At 39.2% G+C, this 27,586-nt stretch overlaps 1 protein-coding gene across 5 annotated transcripts in view; it reads left to right on the top strand.

Annotated features, from left to right (window-relative positions):
* The first annotated feature begins 3,299 nt into the window (after positions 1-3,299).
* Positions 3,300-27,586, top strand: part of LOC110369831 (visual system homeobox 2) — a 75,488-nt gene continuing 51,201 nt past the window's right edge. For 3 of the 5 annotated variants that reach the window (XM_021325392.3, XM_049844399.2, XM_049844401.2), the window contains exons 1-2: positions 3,300-3,970; positions 21,478-21,531. In XM_021325392.3, the coding sequence (XP_021181067.1) occupies positions 3,685-3,970; positions 21,478-21,531 (340 nt within the window). In that variant the 5' untranslated portion in view covers positions 3,300-3,684. The remainder of the gene's footprint in view (positions 3,971-21,477; positions 21,532-27,586) is intronic. The other 2 variants (XM_021325393.3, XM_049844402.2) reach the window with 2 other exon arrangements.

The raw sequence follows: 27,586 nt of genomic DNA on the forward strand, positions 1-27,586 counted from the left end.
AAAAGTTTATCAATTGGAATAGCAAGAATAGTCTAACAAGTTTATGTATAAAAATAGTTACTAAAGATTATTGAAGAGAAGAAAATAATTAGCATTGTTCATAAAGTTTTATATTTCAATTTATTGACAAGCGACGGTAGGTCCTACATTGCTGTTGTAGCGTCCATTCTGGCAAATATTTGTCATGTGGTATACCTAGGTATCTTGCTGATTTTGGGACAAATATGTAGCCAAAACAATTGGTTACATCCCACTTAGTGTGTCTTAAACTGATTTTAATTCAAACGGATTTCAACCAGTAAATATTAAGTTCTTCTCATGAAAGCCCAAAACTGTGATGGGCTTTAAAGCACACAGATTGGTATATTAGTATTGGTTGTTAAGTACATAACCATAATGTTATTTGCAGTAGTACAATCAATACCTTTGCAAAGATCATACACATGTCTTGTCTAGATAAAAAATATGTCGTGCCCACCCCAAAATAAAATTGGGACATAAGAGTAAGACGATGATAATCATCATTTGCAGCAGTACAATAAAATGGTTACTGCAGCAGTTGCTGGTACTGCGGTGGTATATACCGCAGTACCAGCAACTCTAAAGAGACTCTTATTAACTGCTTACCCAAATAACACAGTACCCGCAGTCGCGAATCTAACACCAGCCTTGCCAAACATCTGAGCACACGTGTCGCGTGGTTCCTCAGACATGAGGCAGTAATAGACACCAACAATATTTGTCCACAAAGCCATAGAGCACACAAAACATCGCCAACAAGATAAAGGCGTCGTGTGAACGCGTCACGCTTGTCACAACACAAAGGCGGGGCCTGACGTGCGCGGGCGCAGCATTGTGCGCGACACCCGAGCCGCTCCCCTCTCCCCCCACTCCGCCGCGCCGCCGGACACAGCGCGTGAGAACACACCTTAATGCCTGCCCGAGGCATTGTGCTGCCAACAAATAATACCTTTCAGCTAGTGCGGTATTAGGTTTAACTAATCACTCTCTATGAGCTTCAGCTTACAATAAAATAAAGGCGATTGTGACACCTGTAACTGTGGGCATTTTGTTACAGGTGTCCAGCTATCTGCTAGCTATTATGATAGACAGGTATTTATGTTGGAGGCTGTATAATTAGTAACTTGGTTAATTATTGCAGTTGCGGTCTGTCGATTACTTTATTGTCACAATATTTTTTAACAGTTGCAGTACTAACACATCACATGTTTTTTGATCAGTTATAAACTATGGATTCAACACTTTTAACCTAAAACTGAAAATCTAGAAAAGTTTTTCAGAAATCTAAAAATTGAGAATTTGCATTTTATGTGGTGGCATTTCCATGGCATTTTATGTGTGTAATTTTGTATGGAAACGAAAATTATAAAGACTCCGTAGTACATAATTGCATCTTGAAAAATAATAATTTGTCTCACATACATAAGTATCACTAAAGGTTACGGCGGCATGTGAACATTATATAAAGTACATATTAAATAACTCCCTAATGGTATACGTTTTCAAGAGGTATAAGTACCCTATACCTATATATAAAAGGTATTTATACCTTATAAAAATAAGGTAATTACCGTTTTTACAGGATAAGTAGTCACTTTTTACAGCACTAGGCAGTTCCTTACACTTTCAGTCAACTCAACTATCCTTACTCTTATCATGCAGAAAAATTACTAAAATAAAAAATAATAGTGATGTCATCTTTTTGAGTAACTTCTGTATGTAAAACATAATTTCATGAAAGTTTTCATACACATGATTGCTCTATACTTATGAGAAAATTAGCCGACGGACAACAAGTGGTCACTTGGTCAGTCATCTAAAGTTACAAAATATTGTAGGCTAAAGGGTTCATTAGAAGCAGCTAATTCAATAAATCATTTCAGGTATTTTCACACTTATTTGAATTTTAATCCACACTCATGATCAATAGTGTGTGGTCTTGAATTTTAGACTATTTAGTCTTCGTAGTGAAAATTCTTGAGCAAGTTAAAATTCAGTTTTCGTTGATTCTTTTATGGCAATCACAATTTCAGATCAAAAAATGTAAAATAAGCATTTTATCAGAATTTAAAATTTTCAGCTTTGTTCAGGTGCATATCAATTTCTATAATTTTATTGTCTTTATAGATAGAGATATCGTTGTTACTTTGTTTTCAGTTAACCTCATGTTATTAACTGCAACTAAACGCAGTTTAAAATGTGTCCAGTAGGTATTCATTATTTTCAGTCAATATAAATTATTTGTTCTCTTCGTATAATTTTTATAAATCAGGTGTACAGATTTTCTTTTTATCCATTAGGTAGGTAAGTTACTTAGGTATGTTAATTGTTTGTGTACGTAGATAAATGAAGCACTTTTAAAAGAGGTAAAATCAAGTTTCACTTTCTGACATAATACATACTATGATCCAGATTTAAAATGACGCTTGCTGCGCCATCTGTATTGCAAAATGTTGACTTTAATAAATCAATAATTCTGTTAATGAAGCCCTATTCATATAATTAAACAGAGTCTTAATTACATTTGATAATAAACAATAAGTTGGTTATAACTAAGTTATTGAATTAAAATACAGGTGTGCAAAGAAAAAATGTCACTGTACCAAAATGTCTGAACACCTGAAAAGATCCAGATTTACAAAATTTGAATAATTTAATAAAGTATCTTAACTAATAACTTTGTATAAGATACCAGCTATATTGATATGATAATAAGTGTCTTGTAATTAAAGAGTACTAGCTACGTATAGATGTGTGCAAGTGAGGTGCAGTTCGTATGCGCTTCATTATGTGCAGTCTCAGGGCGCAAACGACCAATGATTGATAGTGCAGGCCATGAGCACACGCAGCCTCCCCCTCCCGCCCCCCGCGCGTCCCGAGCTCCCCGAGCCTATTCATCTCTTACAATTAATCAAAATTAAATCAACCACCGCACTACAACACACTTTAGTATTTAACAAGTCGCGGTAGAGTCCCATTTCAGGCAGCACGCCGCTGAGTAGGCGTGTCTCCGCGAAGAAATCTGGCCAATACAGTGCGGTAACAAAATATCCGTATTGGCTATTAGTAGGCCCCGCCCGCGCGGGCTGGGGGGTGGCGGTGCACGGCACTACAGGGCGTATGTGTGCCAGCACGCGCGGCGCTTACGTCGCTCCGCGCCGTGCCCTGTCGCGCACAGCTGAGGAGCATAAGGACGTACGTGCTTTGCACGGTGCGGCAGTTACGCCGTGTGGGTACTGGGGCGCCGCCGCCGGTGATTCAAGGGGGGTTTTCTCGTTTTTACTTGTGGCCGGGCGGCGCCGCGCACAGAAGCGCAGCAGACGCCGCGGCGAGCGCTCGTGTCGCGATTCACATAGATCATAACGATATTTTTCGCGAATTTTCCACCACCTTGGAAAACTCTAATATATTTTTTCTCAATTTTCAAATTTTGAGCCTAAAAAGATAGGTCTAATTTTTACGTAGAAAATAAGTAGTTAATAGAGTTTAAAAGTGAAAACATAAACTTTAGGAATGTGCGATTTTTAATCAAAGAAAATAGAACTAAGCATCATACTGAAGAGGCGACCTAAGTCATTGTGATAATTGAAACATAAAATATAAGAGAAGCAGATGCGCGCTAGCAGCAGTAGAGTAATGGTGCGCTAAGCAAGGGCGCTCAGTATGCAAGCGATGAGCGCGAACGCGTCGGGGCCGCGCGCGCCGCAGCGCTCGCCGTTCGCGATCCAGGAGCTGCTGGGGCTGTCGGAACGCGGCGAGGCGCGCGAGCGGTACCTGGAGGGCCCCGGCGAGCGCGTGCTCAACCTGTCGGAGCGCGAGCGCTACACGCCGCAGTTCCCGCTGCCCGCGTCCGTGGCCAGCCGCGTGGCCTACGCCGCCGCCTTCAACGCGCAGGCGGCGGTGGCGGCCGCCTTCCTGCCCGGCCCGCCGCTGCTGCACCCGCCGCCCGGTGAGTCCCACCACGTCCCACACAACACCAGCTGCTCAGCTCGCTGCCTGGAGCACCATACATAGATTGGAAAGAACCTGACCAAACAGCTGGTTAGACCTTGTACAATAGTTTCATACATAACAAATTGATATTATTACATTTCCATCGGTAGACTTCACAGATGCTTCCTAGCTAAAGCTTCCAAAGCAAAAGTCCGTACTTAAATACGTTAGGTTTAAAAACAGTCCATACTAAGGAACAGTACACTCATTCTTTTATATGCGGATAGCTTTACAACTGTATGTTAAACTTTGAAGCAGGCAGTGCTGTAACGATTAAATCCTAGAACATGATACCTAGTCATAAACTTACTATCGAGAGCTGCATTTGTGCAGTACCTAGTCTGAGTATATCTCGCCGTCGGTGTGCCCTTGCCGTAGGAACTCAGGCTTGTATTTATCACGGCTGGTCGCATTGTGCGGTTTAATTAGCGTTTTGTGTTATTTGTTAATTAGCGTACAATGAGCGCTTTGCGCGCGCCGCCGGCTCCGGTTACCGCGACCGACTGCCAGACACCTCACTATACTTACCGCACTACTTATACATACTCATTACTCAGAATTATACTCGATATAGATTGCTTAACGAGACGAGACTATTTAAGATGGATATGAACTATATTAAAATGGTTAAAAATTATATAACCAGTTAAAGTTAAAAAGGAAGGTTTAGATGATGAGAAGTCTATACCTAATATTGTATAAGAGAGAACCAAATGTTGTAAAATATAAATTGAATGTTCTGGTTATTTCCTGTGAAAAGTTTATGGAATAGATTTCCAGTTAACTTGGAGAAAACATATGCGAGAAGATTTAATATCCAGAGTATGTTAGAAAGAAAATTCTAAACAATGTCACACAGACATTTTCCTAAAACCAGAAATAAATACTAGGTATTATACGTATGAAGATATTGAAATTGAAAATTTTCAGGTGTTTCTTGTACATGTACTCGTAATCTCGTGTTTGAATGATGTCAGTCGTTTGCCGACGGCGCGCGGCTCACGGTTACACGCATGAATACGGACATATCTGACTGTTTGAATCTCACATTAGTTGCCTTTTAATAAGATTATAATAAACTGAATAATTAACAAGACAATTATAAATAAATAATCCAGTATTGAGTATCCTGATATAATATAAAAAAAAAAACATACACCTAAGATTAACAGAAAACATCCTTACCTATTTAGATTCATCCTCTTTTAGATTCCATTCAGCTCATTAGCAAAAATAATGATCTTACGCCCTACCGAGATGCTAATGTGTCTATTTTTATGAATTGTGAGAATTATTTTTAAAATTAAATTAAAATTAATATCATAGGAAATGGGTACTCAATGTTAATCCATTGATTTCTTATTGGACCGTTATTTTTGTATCTACCGGCGGAGTTAATGATACCGAATCAATATAATAAGTGTTAGTCAGTCAATTCTGATTCACAATGGAATTAGTAACAAGCCGTTACAGGAAACAGACAGTTAATTATATATCTATAATTCTTTCTTACAATCTTAAGGTTAAAGTTATGAAAGAGTTTTTTTATAATTGTGAATAATACCTATCATTAATGAATTTTATAATAAGCTTGTTATAGAGCGATGAATGTAAATTGGGCAGCTTTTGTACCTATAAGGAAAACCTTGTTATAATAAACGGAAGATATTATTTTATTGTAACTACAAAGATACTAATCAGCTTTTCCGTCGCTTGGTGGTTATTTATTTTCTTTGTGGCTATAAATGGATTATTGTTCTACGAATGAGTTATATAGAGTTATGCAGAAATCTGATGTGTGGTAGGTACCTAAGATAGGTGTAAATACCAACTCGGTATCTACTGAAGAAGGCTTCATGTAAACAGCTGTAAGCTGCTTAGACCTAAATCAATCATTTTTCAGGCATTAACTTTAGTAGATCTGAATTAATACCAATCCGCATAAAGTAGGTAGGTGCTACCTATTAGAATGTGCAACATCGACAATGAACCAATTATATTTAATGCTATTTATCAAAATAACACTCAGAAAGAAGAAGTTTATAATATGCGTATGAACGTCACACGTGCAGTGAGACAAAACCGTTTACACAATAGCGGCTGCGCCCGCGCCGCTCTTCATTACCCGCTCACCGATTACCCTGATTACAAGTACGCGATTACCCTGAGTGTGTGTAGGCTTAAGAAAAGTTAAGTAGTTTAAGTATACATGTCGGTATTAATTTTATCTTATAGCTTGTTGTATAGTTAAGTATCGAAGGGGTTTGATTAGCTCTAACTTACATAAGTTAAGTAAACTAAAAGGTACTTAACAGCCTTAAGGATGTTATTGCATATATCATTTATTACAGCAGTGTTACAGCGTAGTTTAGTGAATTGTGCCATAAGTAAGAGTAAGTAAGTGGATTTGATTAACCGCAGCTTCACAACCAATCTTAAGCAACTTATTACTATTACTTACTTATTGGATTATTGAAAGCTATTACTAACTTCAAATTAATTCTTAACTTTATATAATTAATTATCTTTCTCTAATAATTTTCACATGTTTTTTTTTAATTTCGTAATAAACTTTATTAACATATCACATTCAAACGATCCAGTTATAAATAGGCCTATTTATTACTCAACTGCAATATTTGCGATAAAAATGTAGGCATTATGATTTTGTCCATAAACTGTTTGTGGTTATAATTACTTTTCACAAATAACATAAAAATGTTAAATGATAAAAATTTTGTGCTATTTTAAAATGTAAAGCGTCGGAGTGTGGGCACCTGGCCTCTGCTGAGATTGTCTCTTTTTGTCTGTGAATGACACAACAATGCAGTACTTTCTCAATATTAGCAGATAGGTACCTATTTAAGATATGTCTCGTCTCCCGTCTACCTAGTAGGCAGCACGTAACAAGTCTCAGAGTCAAAAGAAAGCTTCTCGATAACAATAATTATGAAGATCGATCCGATAATCAAGCATTAATCAGACAAGACACAAAATCAAAACACATTGATGAAATCAATTAAAGCTAAGCGTGAACCTCATGAGAACACAAAACATCTCGCATCCACTTAGTGCACAAAAGATATTCACACACCTACTTAGCAGTGAAAGAGCGTTAGACCCGGACTCGAACCCGGGACAATCCAACACCTCGCCAAAAAAACGAGCACAGCTTACAAATAGTGGTTGAAAGCCGAGTGCTCCGGCTCACACCTTCCAGAATAGGCCTTTGTGGGCCACAATGAGGCCAAGATAAAGCCTCCTTTGTCCCCACACGTGTGATAAAGGGCCAACGGATCAGAATGAGGGTATTCAGTGAATTAGTGGTCATTTCTGCTAGACTGGGAGGGACTCGTGTTGTGCCTGAATGCTGGATAAGTGACAGCTTGCTGTAACATGAGAACTCCTTGTTTACTTTCAGAACAGAACGTGGGTTTTTGGGAATTATTAGAAGAGGTTAAGTTTCCTATGTACATTTGTGAATTCATGGTTATGATCGACATGAAATTGGCATGAGATCTGGTGGTTTGTAATATATTTTCTTTCGATTGTGTAAAATCAAAAGAGGCAATTACATGGGAATAATAACTAGCCCCTAACCAAAAGGCAGAAGCTCTTCGCTATCTATAAATTTTTTACCGTGTTTCAAAAAGTAGGAGGTCCTATATTCGACTTTTCTGTTTTTACACAAACTGTAAGAGAATTTTATATAGTAATTTTGTCCTAATTAGTATATGTATAGTGTCACAAACAGTAGTATCGTGAAGCGCGATGTGGGTCACACGTTGTCTGGTTGGGCATCGATCGCGACAATTAGACGAGCACATTAGCGCGGTATATTAGCGGACCCCGCTCCGGCGCGACACACACTCACTGATGCGCTAGTATTTATCGCTCACTATCGCATTGTAACTGCGTAAAGAGAATTTAAAGATTTGGAAGAAATAGGACTGACTATTAGCATACAGTGTGTATTTAAGTGAAATAAAAAAGTCAAAGTCCTGTTACAATAGTCGTAACACTTCAGTGATGTTAGCCAAGATGTATTTCTACAATCAGAAGTTCCTGCTTAGTGATCATTTGATTAGAACGTTGTTACATCGATACAACGCTGTATGCTGTTTGCTTAAACAATTGCCAAAAGAAGTTCTAATTTAAAAATAACAGTGAAATATAGCTACAAGTCTACGCCGTAGCTTCACCGTAGCTACAGCGTAGTAGATGTACTATTTTTACATATTTCTTACCAATTTTGGCTACTATACTAAAATATAATAATAATCAAAGCCAGCACTACTACAGTATATCAATCAGTGGTGAACACAGCTAACCCGAAAGGGTTGTCGGTTATTGGTTCGCATAAGCAGCGCACGCACACAAGCGCGCTACATAATGAGTTGGAGCGGTGCGTATGTGTGTGTGCGCTAACCCTTCTCTACCAACCAGTTTGTTGGGCTGTGGTGCTGGTTACAGCGGGCAGCGGGTTAAGAGGGTACATCAGCGATTTTTGTGTTTTTATGACTTGACCCATGTAAAGACTGATCTGGTACTCTAGACCAGTCATTAACGATGCCACATTTTGCGTTGGAGTTAGTCATACAAGATTTTACATCAATATAATGATATTTCAGCTTCTACTTGCATCTTACCATTCATAAAAAAATGTTATATAAGTAGTTCATAGAAGAATGAACCATATTATTTTTTAACAAAAATCAGTTCAGCAATTTTTGGATGACAAAAACATATATCGCTCACCGACCTCAACATAGTTGGGAAAAGGTTCGGGAGATGATGAAAAATATAGTGCCCCGTTTATAATAGTAGCGTATTTAACTAACTGACGGTAGAACAGTAATGCTTCACCTACTTTATAAAATATTACTGATTAAAGTGAACAGACAGTAATACAGTACCTAGTACCGCTGTATCTGAGGACATGTTTCGGTGCAGAGGTGGCGCACGCCGCGCGCGCGAAATATACCGTGTCGTACCGTACCGTGATGAGTAATTTATAATTTTTTCGTGTTACAAGCTTTATTATAATTGTTTACTTTCACTTATTATAACGAATAGAATTTCCAATCAATTATTAATGTATAATTTTGGAGGTGCATTTGGGAACAGGGCAGGAGGAAGAAGAAGAATTGATAATTACAGTAGGTACCAAAGTTTGTCTACATTCTACCTAAGATCACTAGGTAAAGTTATAATCATCATTAAGATTGTGTCTGAATGTACTGAAATATAACACTGACGCTAGCACAAGTCATTATGTTTACAAAACCAGTTGTTCTTGAATGAAAAGCTTGTGACGATCAGCAATTACACTGCTAATTAAAAAGCAAGCAGGCAAGTCTTTCGCAAAAATATTCAACACAATTGCCTATGTATCCCTAGACCTTTTGGTCATAACAAGTCACAGATGATTTACCTCCACACTACATCAACAAATCAAAGATACAACAACAATTAGTGTTGCCGAACAAAGCAGCACAACCTCCGCACTCACACACACATGTACTGTACACACACGTGTCGTGCATGTGTGTGCGTGAGGCGAGGGTGTGGAGAGCGTTCGGGCCGACACCTCGGCACAAAGCGCGGCGCCGCGAGACTCTAATAGCTAGTTTCACACAACTACCATACACACCCAGCTTTGCTTACTAACACATTCATATTCATACACCTTAAGAAGCAAAAAAACTAGATAACATTCGAAGAAAATGACTTCAAATCCAGTTGTAAAGTCTAAAGTAGAAATAACAATGTATCGAAAATGTAGCTACTACGAAGCGTAGGCCGTAGCAATGGCGTAGCAAAGTGTAGCACCGCGTAGGCATGAACGTAATGATTCAAAATTTAGTCCGTTAGTAATATGTAAACTTTTTAGTTATTCTTTACGTTGGAAATAGGTACAGTACAGTTAATTATAGTTGAAATTTGAGGTCATATCATTATCTGAAATGGCTGAGATTATTGATTTTTAACAAAATACAGCCACAGTTCAAAGGCACCGTGGAGTTGATTTGACAAGTAAAATCGTATCTGGTTTATTTTAGTAGAAGAAACACAAATTTATAAATGTCTGCAAAAACTACTTCCGCCACAAAATAACCAACAAACATATTAAAGTTTGTCTGGCAGTTAGCAAGGCAACAATAAGTCAGGCGTGAACTCCAATTTATATTCTAGTGGTGGGTGTTAGGGTTCAAATTTATTTAGTCACAGCGCTGCCTCCCTTGCCTCTAATTAGCCTGCAAACGAAACTATCCACACGTCGAGGTAATCTAGACCTTAGTGATTGAGTGATAGGGTTTAGTTTGGAGTGTGACGGTTGTAACAATAATAGAGGACACTCGACCTGTCAGAGGTGCGAGATTTCCCGCGCGTATTACTTTTTAGAGTAAAGTGTCGCTGAACACTTTGTACGGAATTAAGAATATACTTAAATACTAACTCGCGACACCACGTCACACGACTGTATGCGGGACCTCGTGTCTACTATCTTTTAGAAGCTCCAAATATGAATTTTATTTTGATACATAAATGTATAATGATTATGCCACAGATTATGTAACAGAAAATCTAGTTATCTATTTGTTAAAAGCACACTGTAAGAATAAACCTTTACAGAAAAAATACTGCACATACACCCTTAAGCACTTTTATTCATATCCGGTTTGTGAACAAAATAAAATGAACTTAACTGAAACATAAGTTAGTGTAAGTTAGTACTAAAATTAACATAAACCGTTTTATTCGCTGAGCAGAAGGCTTAACTGCTCTCCATTTAAAATTGTAATGTTAACTTGAAAAGACAACCATTTTATACTAAGTATTTTTATTGCACGGGACAATATAATCTGTACTCACATTTATTTTTGAACCCTTATTGCATATATGTAATACATATGTCTATTAACCTATATACCTCTCGATTTATAGCATTAATTGAAATTAATAGATTTGTCGGTATCATCCAGCGAGAGACCAATTAATTACACACATAGCGTAATAAATCATTTGGTATCGGCATCGATAAGTGTTGATTATGTGTTTATTGGCGTCGCCATTACGCGCTGAAAACTCCAATAAAAACCAAACAGCTCGCTCATATTTCAGCTGAAACCAAATAGCAGTGCTCCATCCCTTTCTAACTTACCCCATGGTGTATGTTTTATCTCGTTTCCTCAGCCAGGCTCGCAAAGCAAGGGCCGATTATGATAATGCCGGCTGAATATAAATTGGGCAGTTATTTACAATGAGTTATTTAGCGCACACTAGTATAATATTATGTAAATGTTATAGCGTAAGCGACTAATGAATTTGTTATACTACCCTATTTATTTATTAATCGACCATATTTATTGCGTTTTCACAAAAATTATGAAAGATGGAAGTATTACATTGCGTTTTTTTCGTGAGAGCTAATTGCTACCGTTCAGTTCATGTCGATTGTGGTATATAGAAACAAAAAAATTATTTGCTATTCATTAATACACTGTTACATTGACTTTTGACTATTTTAATTCTAGCTAATTCTGTTGATAACTGATATACTTAGTAAACTATTAATATTTTCTGATATCCTGTAAGACCATTGTGAGACTACAGTACTACAGTGCACGCTTATGCCAAATCAGGATGACTCTGATTGTATTTTTTTTGTAAACTATTTTTTTCATATTAAGTATATTCTGACAGTTTAAGTTTCATACTAACTAAATCTTCCTAGATGTACATATGTGCCCTGCATGTGTAGCTATGTGTTGTGAGCGCACCGGCGCGGCGGTATGCGGCAGGTATCACATTACTGAGTAATTGTAGCAACAGTATCGTCTAAACGCTTGTTTTCACGCGACGACAAAACGCACCCCAAAAAATCTATAGCTCACCCCCGCCGCCCCCCGCCCGCGCGGCCCGCCTCACCCCCGGCGACGTCCTCCCGACACACTCCACTTTTGGACTTTTTAACCCAAGATGGCTTAATTTTCTTCTCGGAACGATTATTCTGCGTTTCTTAAAAAACTCCATTAGAATTGAGCCCAGCGGGGCGTTAGCGACGACAGCGGGTGTGCGGGGGCGAGGGGGCCGGGGTCGAATGTTCCGGGATTAGCATTTAGCAGGTTTTGCGGACAATACGTGGAGCGGGCGTTTGAGCCATCGCCCAGGAATGCGCTTTTGTTTACGAGAGCGGGCGCGAGGGTTAAATTGCTTCATTGAAATGTTCCGAATATCTGGTGCGAGGTGCAGCTCAGGCGGCGTGCTTTATTAACTCTACTGTTATTTGGGTTATTAACTCGTTCACTCGTCTGCACGTTCTACTAGCACCATTTTGTTTCGGGGGGTAGTGTCATCATCAAGATTTATATTTTGAACACACTTTACATCCACGGGTTTTTGCCTAATTTGGTTTTATTAGAATAGTCTATTGTTGCTTAAAGTTTACTGAAGGATTTGTACTCTACCAAAACTGGCCGACACGTCTTAAGGTATAGACTAATTTGCAGTAAATTAAGATGTCACTGGACCTACCTTTACGGTTTAATGAAAGAACTGTTCCATTTCGGGCTTCTCCCAGTTTTGGTACAAAATAGAAGCGATGATGGGCCAATGATATTTTTAGAAAAATAAACAATCTAGCGATCTGTATTTTAGGACAAACTTCTAGTTTAGCTGTAGGTAGGTATAGTACAGCTTACCAAAATCTTGTATCTGTGCGATTGCTGGTCGAATTGCCTAACTTTGGGATGCCTCATTTAGCATTTTTAATTTTTTTGATTAAAAGTAGATTCAGAGTAGTAATGAGAAACATCCTTCGGTAATTGGCTACTGGGAGTCCAAAAGTATTACTGTTTTATTTCCGTTGCCTTGTTTTGGGTTATCAAGAATGTCTCAAAGCTAGATCTTAGACACTTATGTAATTTATCCCCATTTTCCTTAATAATTGTGTAAGAAACATCAGTTTATGAAATAGGGTCGCGTTTCAGTTGAAAGCGAAGGCTGGCTCTATTAGCGTTAGTGCAGCGGTGCAGCTGCGGTGCGGCTGCGGTGCGGCTGCGGCGCGGCTGTAGCGCGGCGCGTCCGGCTCGGAAGCGCCCGCGGCGGCGGCGCGGCGCGGCGCTTATTGTTAATTAATTACAAACGATTCTGCCGAGCCCAGCCACCTACAGATACCGACAGCCCGGGGGTACACCGGGGACGACACACTTTACTTGTTGGACTTCAACATGTTACAATACTGGGGGATAAAACCATATCGACATGTTATCGTTCATAATCTTCATCTCCCTGAATATTTTAATTATCTATAACACCTACTGATTTTGAGATTCTACTTCTGATTTTAGTAACTTTATTTTTGGTTGACCCATTAAGAATTTACTTTTCCTTTCAAATTTTACCTTAGTTACATTTGCCAAACCTGATAATTTGCCCGGTGTTTAGCTATACTTTCGGTGGCATTTCATGAAAAATCCATCATTCTCCTCTTTGGATTGTATAAGTGAGTCCCGGTGTGGCCCGGGGCGGGATCGCTTCTCTCGTCTTTGTATGGCTGGCATTTCTTCAGCGAGGCAATGAGGCGGCGTTTAATGAGGCCCACGGACAACTCTCATTGATTAACTGGCGCACAATCCCGGCCACAAACACCCACCAAACGATGCCATTAAGAACGGCTGAATTATAAGAAATATTCTATAGGGGTGAACAAATTGGGACCTCATTTAGGTTGCGGAAGTAAAACTTTTCACGCATCGTCTATCGATGTTTCAATCCATTTTAGTTAGGGCATAATCATCAATAGATACTTATTTTTGTAGTGGATAAGAAGCTCATGTATTTTGTCAACTCGAAATTGCGGTAGGTTAGGAGGCAAAGTAGGACAGGAAATCCATCAATCATCTTCTTTTAATTTAAATGATGAGACCTATCCCAATATAGCCTGGAAAAGGCCTAAGCACGCAATGAAGATCGATTTGACCCAAACAAAAGTCATTTACTAAGGTCCTAATTTTTCCTAATACGTACAGGATCAGCTAATTAATTTATCTGTTCGGTAAAATGGGTCGTTAGTAAGTGGGTCGGCATTGGCTGTCAATTGCTAGTTAATTGCGGGCCTGGTCGGAATGCGGTCACCGACCACCGGCGTCGGGCTAATATCACGCGGATATTGCTCGTCATATACCTAATACCTATTGTTACTTCGGTAATAAAGAGGAAGTTTATGTAATGTGTGTTACATAATAATATGTTGAACATTGCAAATGCTTTGAGTACTTACTTGCGGCTTCTATCTAAACTGCTCCGTTGCATTAGGTCATCGTTATAGCACATTACCTATGTATGGTTCTTTTATTGGTCCTTATTTTTTATGTCGTGAAAGTTTCACATTCAAAGATTTTCTTTTGTTCCAAATCAAATTGTGCCTCCATCGAAGTACATAAACCAGTTTTAGCAGAATTGATCTCCTAGCGGAGCACCTAAAGGAGATGTTGTGTAGGAGGTATGTGTGTTCCGTTGTAGAGAGAACATTGTGTTAGTGTGTGTGTGTGTTTACGAGGACATCAAAGCTCGCTGGCGGCGTGAATGCCAATTGGTTTTTTTATCGTTTTCTCTAGGCTCGTGATAACATCCTCCCCCCGTCCCTCCCCTCCCCCGGCGGCTCCTCAGGCGCGTCGGTGCCAAATGTGCATAGTTGGCAAGTTTGGGCGTACATCTAGTTTGTCTAATGCTGAGCTAGTGGCCCGATCATGTCGACGTCTAGACGCAGCTCACTGTTGCGTAACCTTTTGGATATTAGATCACATTATCTCGTTTGTTTCGAGTTCTGGCAACGTTCTTAGCTTTGACTGGATGAGCCTTTGGTTATTTTGTAAATTTATTGGGACACCATGACCATATTCTTTATTTTATGCAGCTCAGTAACCAGTCAAAAGCAGAGAAAAACTTAGCTCCAAAAATAGAAAATTCGGAATAAAGCCGTTCAGTCGTTGAAGTTTCGCAGTAATTAAATCTAAACAACGCGCAAGCACCAAAAAACCGAACAATAAGAATTCTCGTAACCGAACAAAATTAGTTGATCATGTAAAAAAACAGCGAACAAGCTTGTGCGATATTCGCCTGGGGCTCGCTCGCGGCAACTATACTCCGCGCGGCCAGTGCACGCTGAGCCCCGAAGCCGAGCCTATCAACTTATTCGCTCTTACATTAGCCGCAGGAGCGGGGGTCACGGTTGTCTGGCCTTATGACAGTATTGACTTGTGACCAGAAAAGCTTGGGCCGCGCTGGTGGCAGGCTTCACCCCGCTGTCGCGTGCGTGGTGCCCGGCGAGGGGAGACGTGGGAGGTCATCAGTGGCTGGTGGTGCTGTTCCGTGGCGTGTACTAGTGCTCACTTCACACGTCGTACAAAGGTCGCTAACTGCCTGCTATTAACTGCTCGACCCCCCTACTGCCTAGTGATGTTCTCTGCTACCTTTCTCTCTATCGAAATATCAGAATTAATTAGGATTTCAGAATTATGATCCAAAATCGAATGCATAAAAATTCTCTAGAATCATTTCCACAGAATTTTAAAAAAATTGCCCTTTAAATGAGCTAACAGTTTAGTAAGTATATTGGAATTTGAAAATTACATCAAAACTAAATATTATGATTTGTGTTTTTAATTGTAAGGATTAAATGCCATTTAATATTGGTTGTTATTAATCTATATATTATCCATCTCTCATCTCTTAAAATGAATGGATCAAATGATTGATATCAAATTATGAAAATGTGCGATAAGTGCGATTTGTGCCATCACTACCGCTCGCACCGCCCGCGGCTTCTTTCCCGGCGTCTAATCAAGCGAAACAAAACCCTACCACCTACATAATAAGATCTTAATTTCATTGTGTACATGTCTTATTATTTTTTCTGTCGTACGAGAACTAAATTGAGCTCTATCTGTATGGCGGTTGGGTTGATATCTGTTTGTCGGTTGGTGATTGTATTGAGTCAATGATTTCGGTAGGAACAAGGGCTGTGCCCTCCAATGGTCCCGATAAATTATCCGCTTTCGCTTGTTTTATAATAATTGAACAGATACAATCGGCGGCACTAATTACAAATCAGTTAATTGATTAATTTGTTCAGTTCTGTTTCGTGCCGCGACGGATTTTGTTGTTTAAATCATTTAAAACTGTATTGAAATTATTTCAGTAATTGCGTAATGACTGAGCTTTTGAAAAGTTGTTTATGAACTAGTAGAAATTATAGTCATACTTACGTTTGTCGACAAAGCTACAGTACGTACTAAGGTTAAGATTTTGGAAAAAAGAGACTTCAAAATCTACGAATGTACATTATAACCTACGTGCATTTGTATTGTATACATGCTCCAGCATTAGCCTGAGGACTATATACATATTCCATCTATATTCCATTATGCCATATGCAAGTACATGCATATTATTATCTTTTTACATAATCTACAATACAGACTCCACGTGACGTCACAATGCGAATAGCTAAACATACACATGCGTGCATAATAACAGAGCCACTGCTAATAATTACAAAATTACACGTCCGTGCATATAGGCGGGGCAGCTCAACACTTACAACGGTTACCTTAACCCTTTCGCTAAGCCATTGTAATCCCACCGGTCCTTACGACCCAAAATATTGTGACAGGGACCCACCTCTGGCACAAAGGCGATGACAGAAGTGCCACATTATTGTACCACGATGTGCCATTGTGACACACTTCATGTGTTTTGTTATTTAAATAGGATTTTATGCGTTTTTTGTGACGTCACCTTTGTGTGCATAGCGCCATCTAGACAAGCTGAGAGAGGAAGTGGAGTTCTTATTGATATTGGGAATGAAAGACATTTTTTGTAAAACTTGTAAAAGATTGTTGTAGAAATTTAAGTGCCACTTGAATATTAACTGCATTCTTATAGGTATCCATATGTTTCATTATTTCTGAAGATTCCTTTGAGAATGACTTGGTTAGTGTTGCAAAAAAACCGTTTTTTTTCTAGTGTGAAAAAAAACCTTGAAAAAAAACCAGATAAAAAACTGTTTTTTTTCTGGGCCTTGTTTTTTTCAAGAGTATAATAACTCTTAAATTGTTAGGGCATTTACCGTTAAAGATTAATACTTAAGGTTACATAATAGAGTCTTAGGTTTATTCTTGAATCTACGGTACTTTTCTGATAAAACAGAACCAAAATTCATGAAAATGTTGGAAACATTCATTGATATTAACTCAACGAAAGGGAAATTTTGAAAATTGAACTAAAAAGTAGGCTAGAAAAAAAACCAAATTTAGAAAAAAAACAACGATGCAAAGTTTTTTTTCAATAAAGTGAATAAAAACAAATCGTTTTTTTTCATTTTACATCACTAGACTTGGTGGATTGAGCTAAGTTCTAAATTAAAATTTTGCTGATATATCGGTCTTGACAAGACATTGTCTTATTGAGCAGATCTTAACTCTGGTGGCTATAAAAAAGTACAAACTTTTTGCCCCTAGTGCAGAACTTAAACTCACAACACCAAACCAACATATGTACCTACCATATTTCTAATTCTCACGCCCTCATTAAGGTGTCAAAATTGACTGGTCATTATTATTTCAACGGGGGCCCTAAAATTGAATATTTTCGTTGGAAAAGTAACACAATAAGTTGTAGTACATAATGACACAAGTTCCACTTGACAAGTTTTTGCGGTAGTTCTGCGGAAGCTGGTGTTTGTGTAGCGTGCGCCCGCGCCGCCATGCGCCGGCAGCGCGGGTGTTGTTGTTACAACAAGATAGTGCTGACGCCTGACGCCGCTCAATTAGTTTGTTTTCTTTGTACCTGTCGTGTTCACTCAGGAAATATGAAGTGGCGGTTAATTGACCAACAGGGTTTGAAGTTTTTATTGTTATAACGGAAACGAAAAATTACATTATATTTCTGAGTAGCCTTTAAGGAATAAACGCTCTATAGAATAGGGGAGAAGTAACCGTAACAGGATTATAATAATCAAAACTAGCATCCGATAGAATCTCATCATATTACGATGGTCCAATATTGCTAACATTTGGTCGTCATTACTCAATGAATGGCGAGTCCATCAAAACACTTGCAATAAAATTTCAATTACCTTAAACCACGGACTTAGCTTGCATCTCAAATTATAAGAGCTCTTTTGTTAGAGGATTAGCCGACGAAATGCGGAGGGCACGCGGCCTGCCCGCCGCGGTAATTGAAATAGCTCCGCGCATTAGACGGTATTATAACCACCAGCGTGGCATGACCTGCCTCTCCTCCCCCGCGTGGTGCCGAGCCGGGCGAACGAGGGTTAATTGCAAGTCTAGCCTGGGTTCTAGCGTCACTGGTCGCTTCTTGCACAGTGGTGTGCAGAACATTCTTGCAGGATTACAAGTTTAGTGTGACAGCCGAGCTCAATTAAGTAACCCTCGAGTCGATTGGATATTAATTTATTGGCGTCATATAGTTCAGAAATGCGGCCGGAATGCTAATCGTTTACAACTCCTATCCGCTATCAAGTTTATTGCTCGTTTAAAAACTCATTGTCGGGCTTCCTTGAAGCGTCCTCAGTAAGATATTTAATTGGCCTTTTGATGGAAAAGTTATACTTACTAACTTATTTTCTAAATTAGTATTATTGGAAGAACTGTAGTTGGTCCAAGTTAAAGTCCAGCACCAAAAAGTTCCTAAATAGGTTAGATAATCCGCGACATAGTTTCGACTCCTAATTAAATACTAGTAGGTGAAAAATCCTAGTAGCATGAGGTAAGTAGGCACGCTAGCACGTTACAGCAGACCTAGTGCACGCGAGTACAACAACTGCACGGAACGTGTCCGGAATCGTAATGTGACGTTTATACCAAGATGGCGGCGTGGAGCGCGCGCTAATGAACTGTGACACGGGTTAACGGCAAATTAATATACATTATAAGCAGTTTACACCCACAATCTGTCGGATGCTGAGGCTAATTTTATTATAGGGTGAAACTTTAGCCCGCACTTTGATAGTCAGCTTTAAGTTTAGCTGGCTTTTGAGGTCGCTGGCAAATAGTTCATCTTGTTTGTGACATCGTGAACTAAGTACATTATATCGATTGAATAACAAAACACTTTCATCCAAATTATCATAGGTCGTGCATTTATGTTTAGTCACAATTGTATCAGCCAATTGCAGCAATCTGTCAGCATAAGTCATGTAAAACATATCGCCAGCTGAATTTCTAATATTATAACAATTAACTAGACAGACAAAACAGCTGACAGCGGAGTGTCGATAGAAATAAGATAATCATGATGAGTCATTACTGAGTCGCATCTTATTCTAGTTGAGTCGCTGTCGGCCGCTGATTGACTCGAGTGGGCCTGACACTCAATTAAATCCCTAACATTTGTATTAATTAAACGAAAGGAATTTGATAGGAGTCGACAATGGCGCTCGATTGATGAGCCTTTCTTATTGAAGCTATTAGTTCGTCCTATTGTGAGTAAACATTTTATATTTAATTATGTTTGATGTGTAATTGGTGCGTTGTGTGGAGATCTCCTTGTTAATGTTGAACGTTTTTGACTTTTTATCGTTATAATTTAATACTTCATTAATTTAAGTAATTTGATCAAATGTTATGTCAGTATTGATAAGTTCATTTTTATTTCAAAGTTCAAGACAGATAAATAATCTTATGGTTCTTTCATTTTTAAGTAAAACAAAAAGGCCTCGTCGAACATTGTTTGGTATTGACAGCATGTCACCAAGTGGGCCAATATCGCTGTCTACTACAGCCAAGCGTGTCATCCTCTGTACACAGTTTTTTTACAAGAGATTAAGACAATAGAGACTATCTGCGCATGAGCACACAATGTCAACAACGTACTTAAGTGGTAATGAGCCACTTTATAAAGTCAAGACTGTTTATTATCTTATAAGTAGACACTTCTTGATCGATTGTTGTATCCCTAAAATTGGCCTACTTGGTTTCAGACATGCAAAATTATAATATATAGGTAAGATCTACACAATGGCACGAAAAATCCCACGTAATATCACCTAAGTAATTTGTTACTTCCCTAAAAAGAGAAACCTATGTGTTTTCACGGAGGCAAGACTTTCAGGTTATTTCCTAATGCTCATTTTTCAAGCTTACTTAACCCAAGTGCACAAAGCTGGGAAGTGCGCGAACTATCACCATTGTTCGGTTAGAATGCGGTCAGTGTGCTCTCGGCTTTATTTATCTTACACCTCACATAATTGAGGAAGTATTTAACTCGCCTTTTGTTGCGTTTTTTCTCTTAATATTGTTAAATTTGTACGACAATCAGGTAACTGACAGCCGTTTGAAGTGGGTAGGGCTGCCAACTGTGTCGGAGGTTTTTTTGAATGATCAATTAAATTGAACTTCACTGTTTATTTTGGGAGAATTATAAGTTTAAAGGTCTAAGGAGTGCAGCTACGCTAACGTAGCTTTGGACCAAGATGAAGTGCTTACAGGGAGGAATTTATTACCTCCAGGTGTACTATGTTATAGTATACCTGGTATAGTATTGAAAGTAGTAGTTTAAGAGACGAAAGCATAGTTATGTTTAAAAAATGTAGATCTGTACTTGATACTTTAAGCGAAAAGGCGAACTAAAGACTTTCTTCTCGCTAAAGACTTGAGACATCTTCAACATAATTATTAAGATGTTTGTAGTCTTCGACGATATCGTTGGCATCCCTGAGTGCGCGTGCGCCACTGCGTGTTCAATAGAGGAGTGTTCAAGTTACGCGCACATTGTCTATGGCCGCGTCTCCGATTGTCTGTGCTTGCTCAGCAGTTTTTGCTGATGGTAACCCAATAGTGTACTAGTTGCTATTGTTCTGCTGTAAATATTGAAACGTAACACGATTTCACTATGATTCACGTCTTCTAGCGTTTTGCCAATCATTGGTATTTGGCTTACCTACAGCTTCAAGGAGTTTGTCTACTTATTTCATTCCATTTCAGACTTATTTTGACTGTTTGGATTGCAGTTTTTGTGATAAGAAATTAATGTTACCCAAATTAGCACGTAGGTAAGGCTTCTCATAGAATTAGATTATTTACTTCAAGTTTTTTTGGAAACATATAAAGTACATCATATAAAATAGTGCAGCCTTCCCTGAAATATCACCTAGTTTTCAGATTAAGTTCTATGTTAGGTACAACAAAACTAAAACGGACCGTATCACCTAGGCATACACGCATTACTATTAGCAGTAGGAGGTCACATTGTAAACAAGTCTTACACAAGTCAAGAAAATTACAATTATAAAAGAAGTCCAAGCAGTAATTGGCAATTTAGTTCCGCAATGCAATAACCAGTAGAATGAGCTGAATCTGAGGCAGCGAGCACTTTTAAATTGGAATTCCTGGCGGGAGTTGTTTGTGGCTTAATTAATGGATGTAATTGTTGCAGGGTTCCCGCAGATCAAGTCGCCCTACAGTCCCGGGGCGCAGCCGCACCTCTCCGGTAAGTCACTACACTACTGCTTACGATTACACTCAAGACACGAACGCGTTACGTTTGTTTTTCGGCTGCAGTGGCGAATACCCTCACCATCCCTTTGAATAGAACTGAGGATTATAAATAAAACTGTTTGCGGTTTTCCAGGAAGTTGTTGAGATCGTTTTTCCACATCTTTATTATGAAATAGATAATAGCTACTTTATAAAAAGCTAAAGGAGAAAGTTTAAAAGTTTACTTACATCATATTTATTTTGAGACACCTCCTTAATAGAATTTTATTCATCATAATAAGTAGGTACTTACACGAAATAGTTGTTTCATTCGAGTCTCTTATAATTACCCCGCTTTGAAACTGTTGCCACAATTTAAGGCACACGCTTTTTGCTTCCTAGCTTTTTGAATTTCTATCCTGATCCTTTACATGTTCAATCTATTCATGAAATATATTTATTGAGGTCAACTACATCTGGTGAAGTCCCAGTAAGCTTGTAAATGAAATGAGGAACATAGGTATTCGTTAACGCGAGCATGATGACGTGTAGAGCCGGTGCTCAATGTACCGCGGCGACAAAACTCGTGATAATGAACAGCCCGTGAACAATGATCTCCGAAGTATTTTGATTAACAGAGTGGCTCGACGATTAGTACCTATAAATTAGAGGCGTCGCTGAAACTATGGCGAACAATACATTTGCCGGTGATTTAGGAAAGTGGCTGTGCGGCGGGGCTGAGGCGCGGCGCGGGGCCAGGGGAGGGCATCCCTCGTGTGAGCCCCCCTCTAACACACCCGGGCTCCTCACCCCCTGCCTTTGTCTCAGTAATGAATCCGGCAAACGCCAAACGTCACCGCGCAGCCGCTCGACCCAGCCAATACCACAAATCATACACCTATCTATTAGCTATCGGAAACTCAACCCTATTCATATCAGGTTAAAGTCTAACCTTCATTAGCCCTCGACGGACATATTTCACTCTTATTACTGGTGAACAAATTCGCTTAGAACGTGAGGTTTTAGAAAATATTCTGTTAATGCAAATCGGTTTTCTAAATAAAGATCTAAACTGGGGTTCAAATTACTTAATAACGGAGGTCGCGGAAACTCGAGGAGATTAATTGACAGTAAGGGTTGTGACAAATGAAAGTGGATATCTTCGGGTACAAGTAATCCAGACATGTGTTTAGCTCAGTGGATCAGACGTGGTACATCGGTAACAAGCCGCCAGGTAACAGATAGCGACGTGCGCGTCTCTTTTCACTGCGACCGCAGAGTGCGTGGTGCGTGCGGCGGCGAGCGTGTCACCCCAGAGCGCATGAAAAGCGTCACAGAAAACAAACCTGGCTCCCGCCGGCAGCCATTTGTAAAAATTGCCTCCGCCGCCATTTCTGTGCGGGAATTTCATATTTGGAGCGCCACGGGGCGGAATCCGCGAGTGGATTTTGACATTTCCATCATGGCGGCAAGTTTTATTGTTTTCTAAAACAATTGCAGAGCGGGTCCTGGCTGCGATGCCCGCTTTGGCGCTATTGTTTAGCGGCAGACATTTTTAATTTGAAAATTAGGGGTCTATTGTCGTGTGCCGAATAAAAGTCACGAGTGTAATGAGGCTGTGACCTCATTGGTCGCAAGTATGGCTGTCCACCTCGTTGGGCTCATTTCTTTACGTTCGCCAGTATTTAACTTGTTTGGCCTATAATGTAGCTCTTTCTGAAAGAGACCTGAAAGTAACTAAAGGGTGTATACCTACAACATAAGCCCTTATCTTGTTTGGAATGAGAGTTATTTATGGCTCGGCCACAGGACCGAATTAATTTCTCCTTCAACTCAGTAGTACTTACTGCGAATTTCCTAGCTTCCAGACAGCGGTTACTATTTTATCAAGACCAACTTATAACTGAAAGTTTCTATGCAATCTACTGTTTGACACTAAAGTTAACAAGTTGGAATTCAATCCTTTGTGAAGTAGCTAAACAAACTAATTAAGCTACGAACAAATTCCTCAAAAGCACCGTCACAATAATGTCCATGTAAACGTGTGAAGTGTTGTCACCATGTTGACAGTGACCGCGCCGCAGAGCGTCTACATTACACCAAAACATTTGTACTAAACGCCACAACACCAACATTGAGGAAATTATTTTTTGTTGCTGTCAAACCGAGACGAGTAGCGACTGTGGATACAACACCTCATCACCAGCGTAACAGCTGCACACAGCATCGCTCTTATCTTCCCAACGTAAAGGTAATTTTAGCTTGGCATGGTGTAAGTGTGAAGTTAGTGATGATGTAGTATCGAGTGTCAGAGGAGCCGCAGTGTTTAGTCACATTAAGTGGCGACAAGTTGTAATAACAGGCAGTATATTAAAGTGCGGCCACTCGGCACTTTCTTGTGACGAGGCGTGTCGGGTTACTGCGGCGACACAACGTGCTCTGATACAACTGATGTAGCAACTTGATTGGAAATAACCGACGTATTCTTGAGGTTAGGGATGAGGGTTACGTTAATAACTTGGTAGTAAAAATTTATCGTATCAATATTTTTGGAAAGTTTTCAAATAAATAGAGAAATTACCCTAAGCTAGGTATTAGACTTGGCTTGAGACTGGTCTACATAGCTTGCTTGGCGCAAAGTTTTTCTTTTAAAACATCTGGCAACAACTTTTTTGTTAATTAGTATTCCTGTAATACGGCATATGTGTATTTATTACGGATTAGCGATTCGATAACTTTCAAACATCTAGATTAGCCTACCAAGCAGGTAACTCAGTTTCTAAGTCATTAGCTTTATTGGTAATACCTACTTATACTTGAGTATATTTGCAATGCCATGCTCCAAGTGTTGGTATATCACTAATGAATCAACATGCAACAACTGTCGGGTGACGCGAGAGCGACTAGAGCGACACAAGTGTAGCACAAACACGAGAGTGGCGCTAATTGTGTCGGTGTCCGGTTGCAGCGTGGGATGTCTTGTGTGGATACCACGTGTGGGACAAACCATTCTTCCCTAAAAGAGAAAATCATAAGTTTCCTGATGTAAAGGAATAAATAAATAAAATAATATGTCATAGATATTGACTGATCGTTTGTCCCGAAGGATTCAAAACATCCGATTTATTTAAGTAGGTTTACCTAGTGCATACAAATTTGTGATTTTTCATAGCTCCATTTGTACTGAAGGAACACCCCGGTATTGATTGAAAAAATATCTCAAGGTTGCTACTGTAAGCTGCTACTTGTTAGGATATAAAGTTACAAAACCCAGTAGAAAGTGTATCCTAAGTTAAAACTTATGTACATTTTTATTCTGTATCAGCGAAACTGTTATAAATTACAGATATTATTTTCTACAGTAGCTGCTACTAGTCTAGATTACAAACCATACTTATCATATCACAGTAATTAAAAACACAGGTGTCGTCAGCCCCGCGATTGCTCATTACAATAAGTTCATTAAACCACACGTACTCGCATATTGCCACTAACATCTTAATCACTAGCATTGTTCACACTTTTATTACGCACTACGAATATATTAATTGGAGAATATTTATAACCAATTGTGGTTACAATGCTCAATTAGTGCAAGTCTTTGTAAATATTGTCTCTACGTTAGCTTACGACACCAAATGACCGAAATTCAATTAAATTGTATTGTTTCATTAACTATAGTTAGTGTGTATTGGAGAGATTTGTGCACCTGTGTGATAGTGACATCAGTAAGTGTTATGTAACTAGGATTGTGTAACATGGCTTATGTCCAATATTAATTATATTATCAACAATTTTTGCAAAAGGTAATAAGTATTATAAAAGAAAAAAAAATACTTTCAATTAAAACCCCTTGCATTGCCTAGTTAACTCGAATAAGTCACATTAATTAAAATAAATCCTATTTGTAGACTTTATAGTCTGAAGTAATGTAACATATGTACCTCCATGGAAATGTGAATGCTCAGACAAATAAAAATATAAAATTTTACGACTTTCTTTATGTCCAATATTATCATTCAAAAGACATAAACGCTAACATAGCTACATACACAATATAATTCAAAGATGGTAACCAGGTCTTCATCCATCTTAATTCTTTACTTTAGGCAATACAAATATTTCAAAGGACTCATCAAATAATTCATCTCCTCCAAAATGACAAGAAAATAATATAAAAATTCAATTTATTTTCATTTATGACCCCTAAATTAATAAACCAATTTCAAAATAAACAGCCAAGTTCTCGCCTCGTAACCTAAAAATTGTGAACATAAACGCATTAGCTGTTAATATAAATAATTTGTCGCTTAACAAGTGAAACGGGACGCGGCGCGGGGGAGGGGCGCGGGGGTGAATCATTTCGGCCAGCATCCCCCGAGGCTCGTTACGCGCCACTTTCCGCAATTTTTTGAAAACGATATTGTTGAACCACCCCTAGTAATGATGTAAGGATATCTTGGTACACAGTCCAATTTGTTAAGTAAATAGTTTTGTGTGAAGCCAGAGCTGGCGTCGTGGGGAAACCTCTTTGTTTGTATTGCTGAGGTTCAACGCAGGTCAATAATATGATTGCAAAAAAACATTCAATAACCGCATTCTCTGAAAGTTTAAGACTGTAGTATATTTTCATAATTATCATAAATAAGACAGGTAATTTACGAAAATAGGTAATATACCTAAGTGGACGTCATCACCTGCCTAGGAAGGCAGCCAAATCTGACCTCATCAGCCCGGTGACCCGGGCAACCCAATACCCCAAAAATATAATTAGTGTTTAGATGGATGCACTCTCTTCAAGCCAAATGTATCAGAAGGTCTACCAGAGCCAGTATTTTGTATATTACCTTATACATAAGAAAGAGGAGTGTCAACAAGCCGATACAATTACATAGCGTTTACCGGAGAGGAATAATTTAAAAGGCCGCGGACGATTCATCGCACACTCGCGCTCAATTGCACCGTTTTAATGCCCACTGTGCCTCTCTGCCTCTCTGCCTACCCCCGCAAGACGAACACGCTCTCGTTAACTGCTACATGTTTATTGTTTCCAACACAACATTTTTTCAGGTGCAAAAAAGTGACAAATAGGGTGTGCTTGTTAGGACTTGGCTGTACTCTACCGTGTTACCGAGTTTTTTTATCCAAAATATGTAATGTGAGTAGTTGTAATGGCATACAAAACAAGTGACAATCACCAACCACAGCGTCGGAGTTGAATTAATCCGAGTGTCAATTTAATCATCGTCAATTATTGTAATCTCTGACATCTAATTAATCATACTTGTGTACTTATTTAGCAATATACAAGTACTCTGCATAACCACAGATTACTCAACAGTTACTCCACACAATAGCTTGCCGTGAAGGTTCTAAACAAGGCGAAGTTACAAACTAAAAGCTAATATGACGTGCCCCGTCCCCTGGTGGGGGGAGGTGGTGGGGGCGAGGGGCGTGGTCTGGCCGGACACTGTAGCCGGCACTTGGTTATTGGCTTGTGTTCATAGCCCGGCGTGGTCGCCAGCCGGCAGGTCGCGTGCGGTCGCTGATGACACCGATATCATCACTTCATGGCATTGCCGATTGAGCTGGTCACAGCTGTCGAATGGTTTTAGTTAATGACGATGACACTGCTTTCAAAATCCAATCATTGAAAGAGCTGAGCTACTTACTAACTGCTAGGACAGTAGTAGTAGTAGGAAAGAGTATTTAGTAGCGTTCCTCGACAATTATTGAAAAACCACAACCTATGAAAGTATGAACAAAACCACAAAATCGTGCTGTGGATTCTTAAAACATATCCTACCAACGTGACTTACACGTGGCCCTAGCCAGTAAATACAACAAACTCAAGGTGAACACTTGTAACACAAACGCTCCGAATCCATTTCCTATAAAGGCGACAATAATAATTTACGATTAGATCCCCCCTCCCCCCTCTTTAAAGGCCACTGATCGCATAATGACTTACTTTGCCGAACGCAGGTCCATTACAGGAAAATGGACTTTAGTGCCTTGTGTTACGGGTGGGGTCGGTTGGGGATAGGTTTTTGCGAGCGTCCTCCGAA

Source organism: Helicoverpa armigera, chromosome 16 (assembly GCF_030705265.1).
Source record: "Helicoverpa armigera isolate CAAS_96S chromosome 16, ASM3070526v1, whole genome shotgun sequence".
NCBI lineage: Eukaryota > Metazoa > Arthropoda > Insecta > Lepidoptera > Noctuidae > Helicoverpa > Helicoverpa armigera.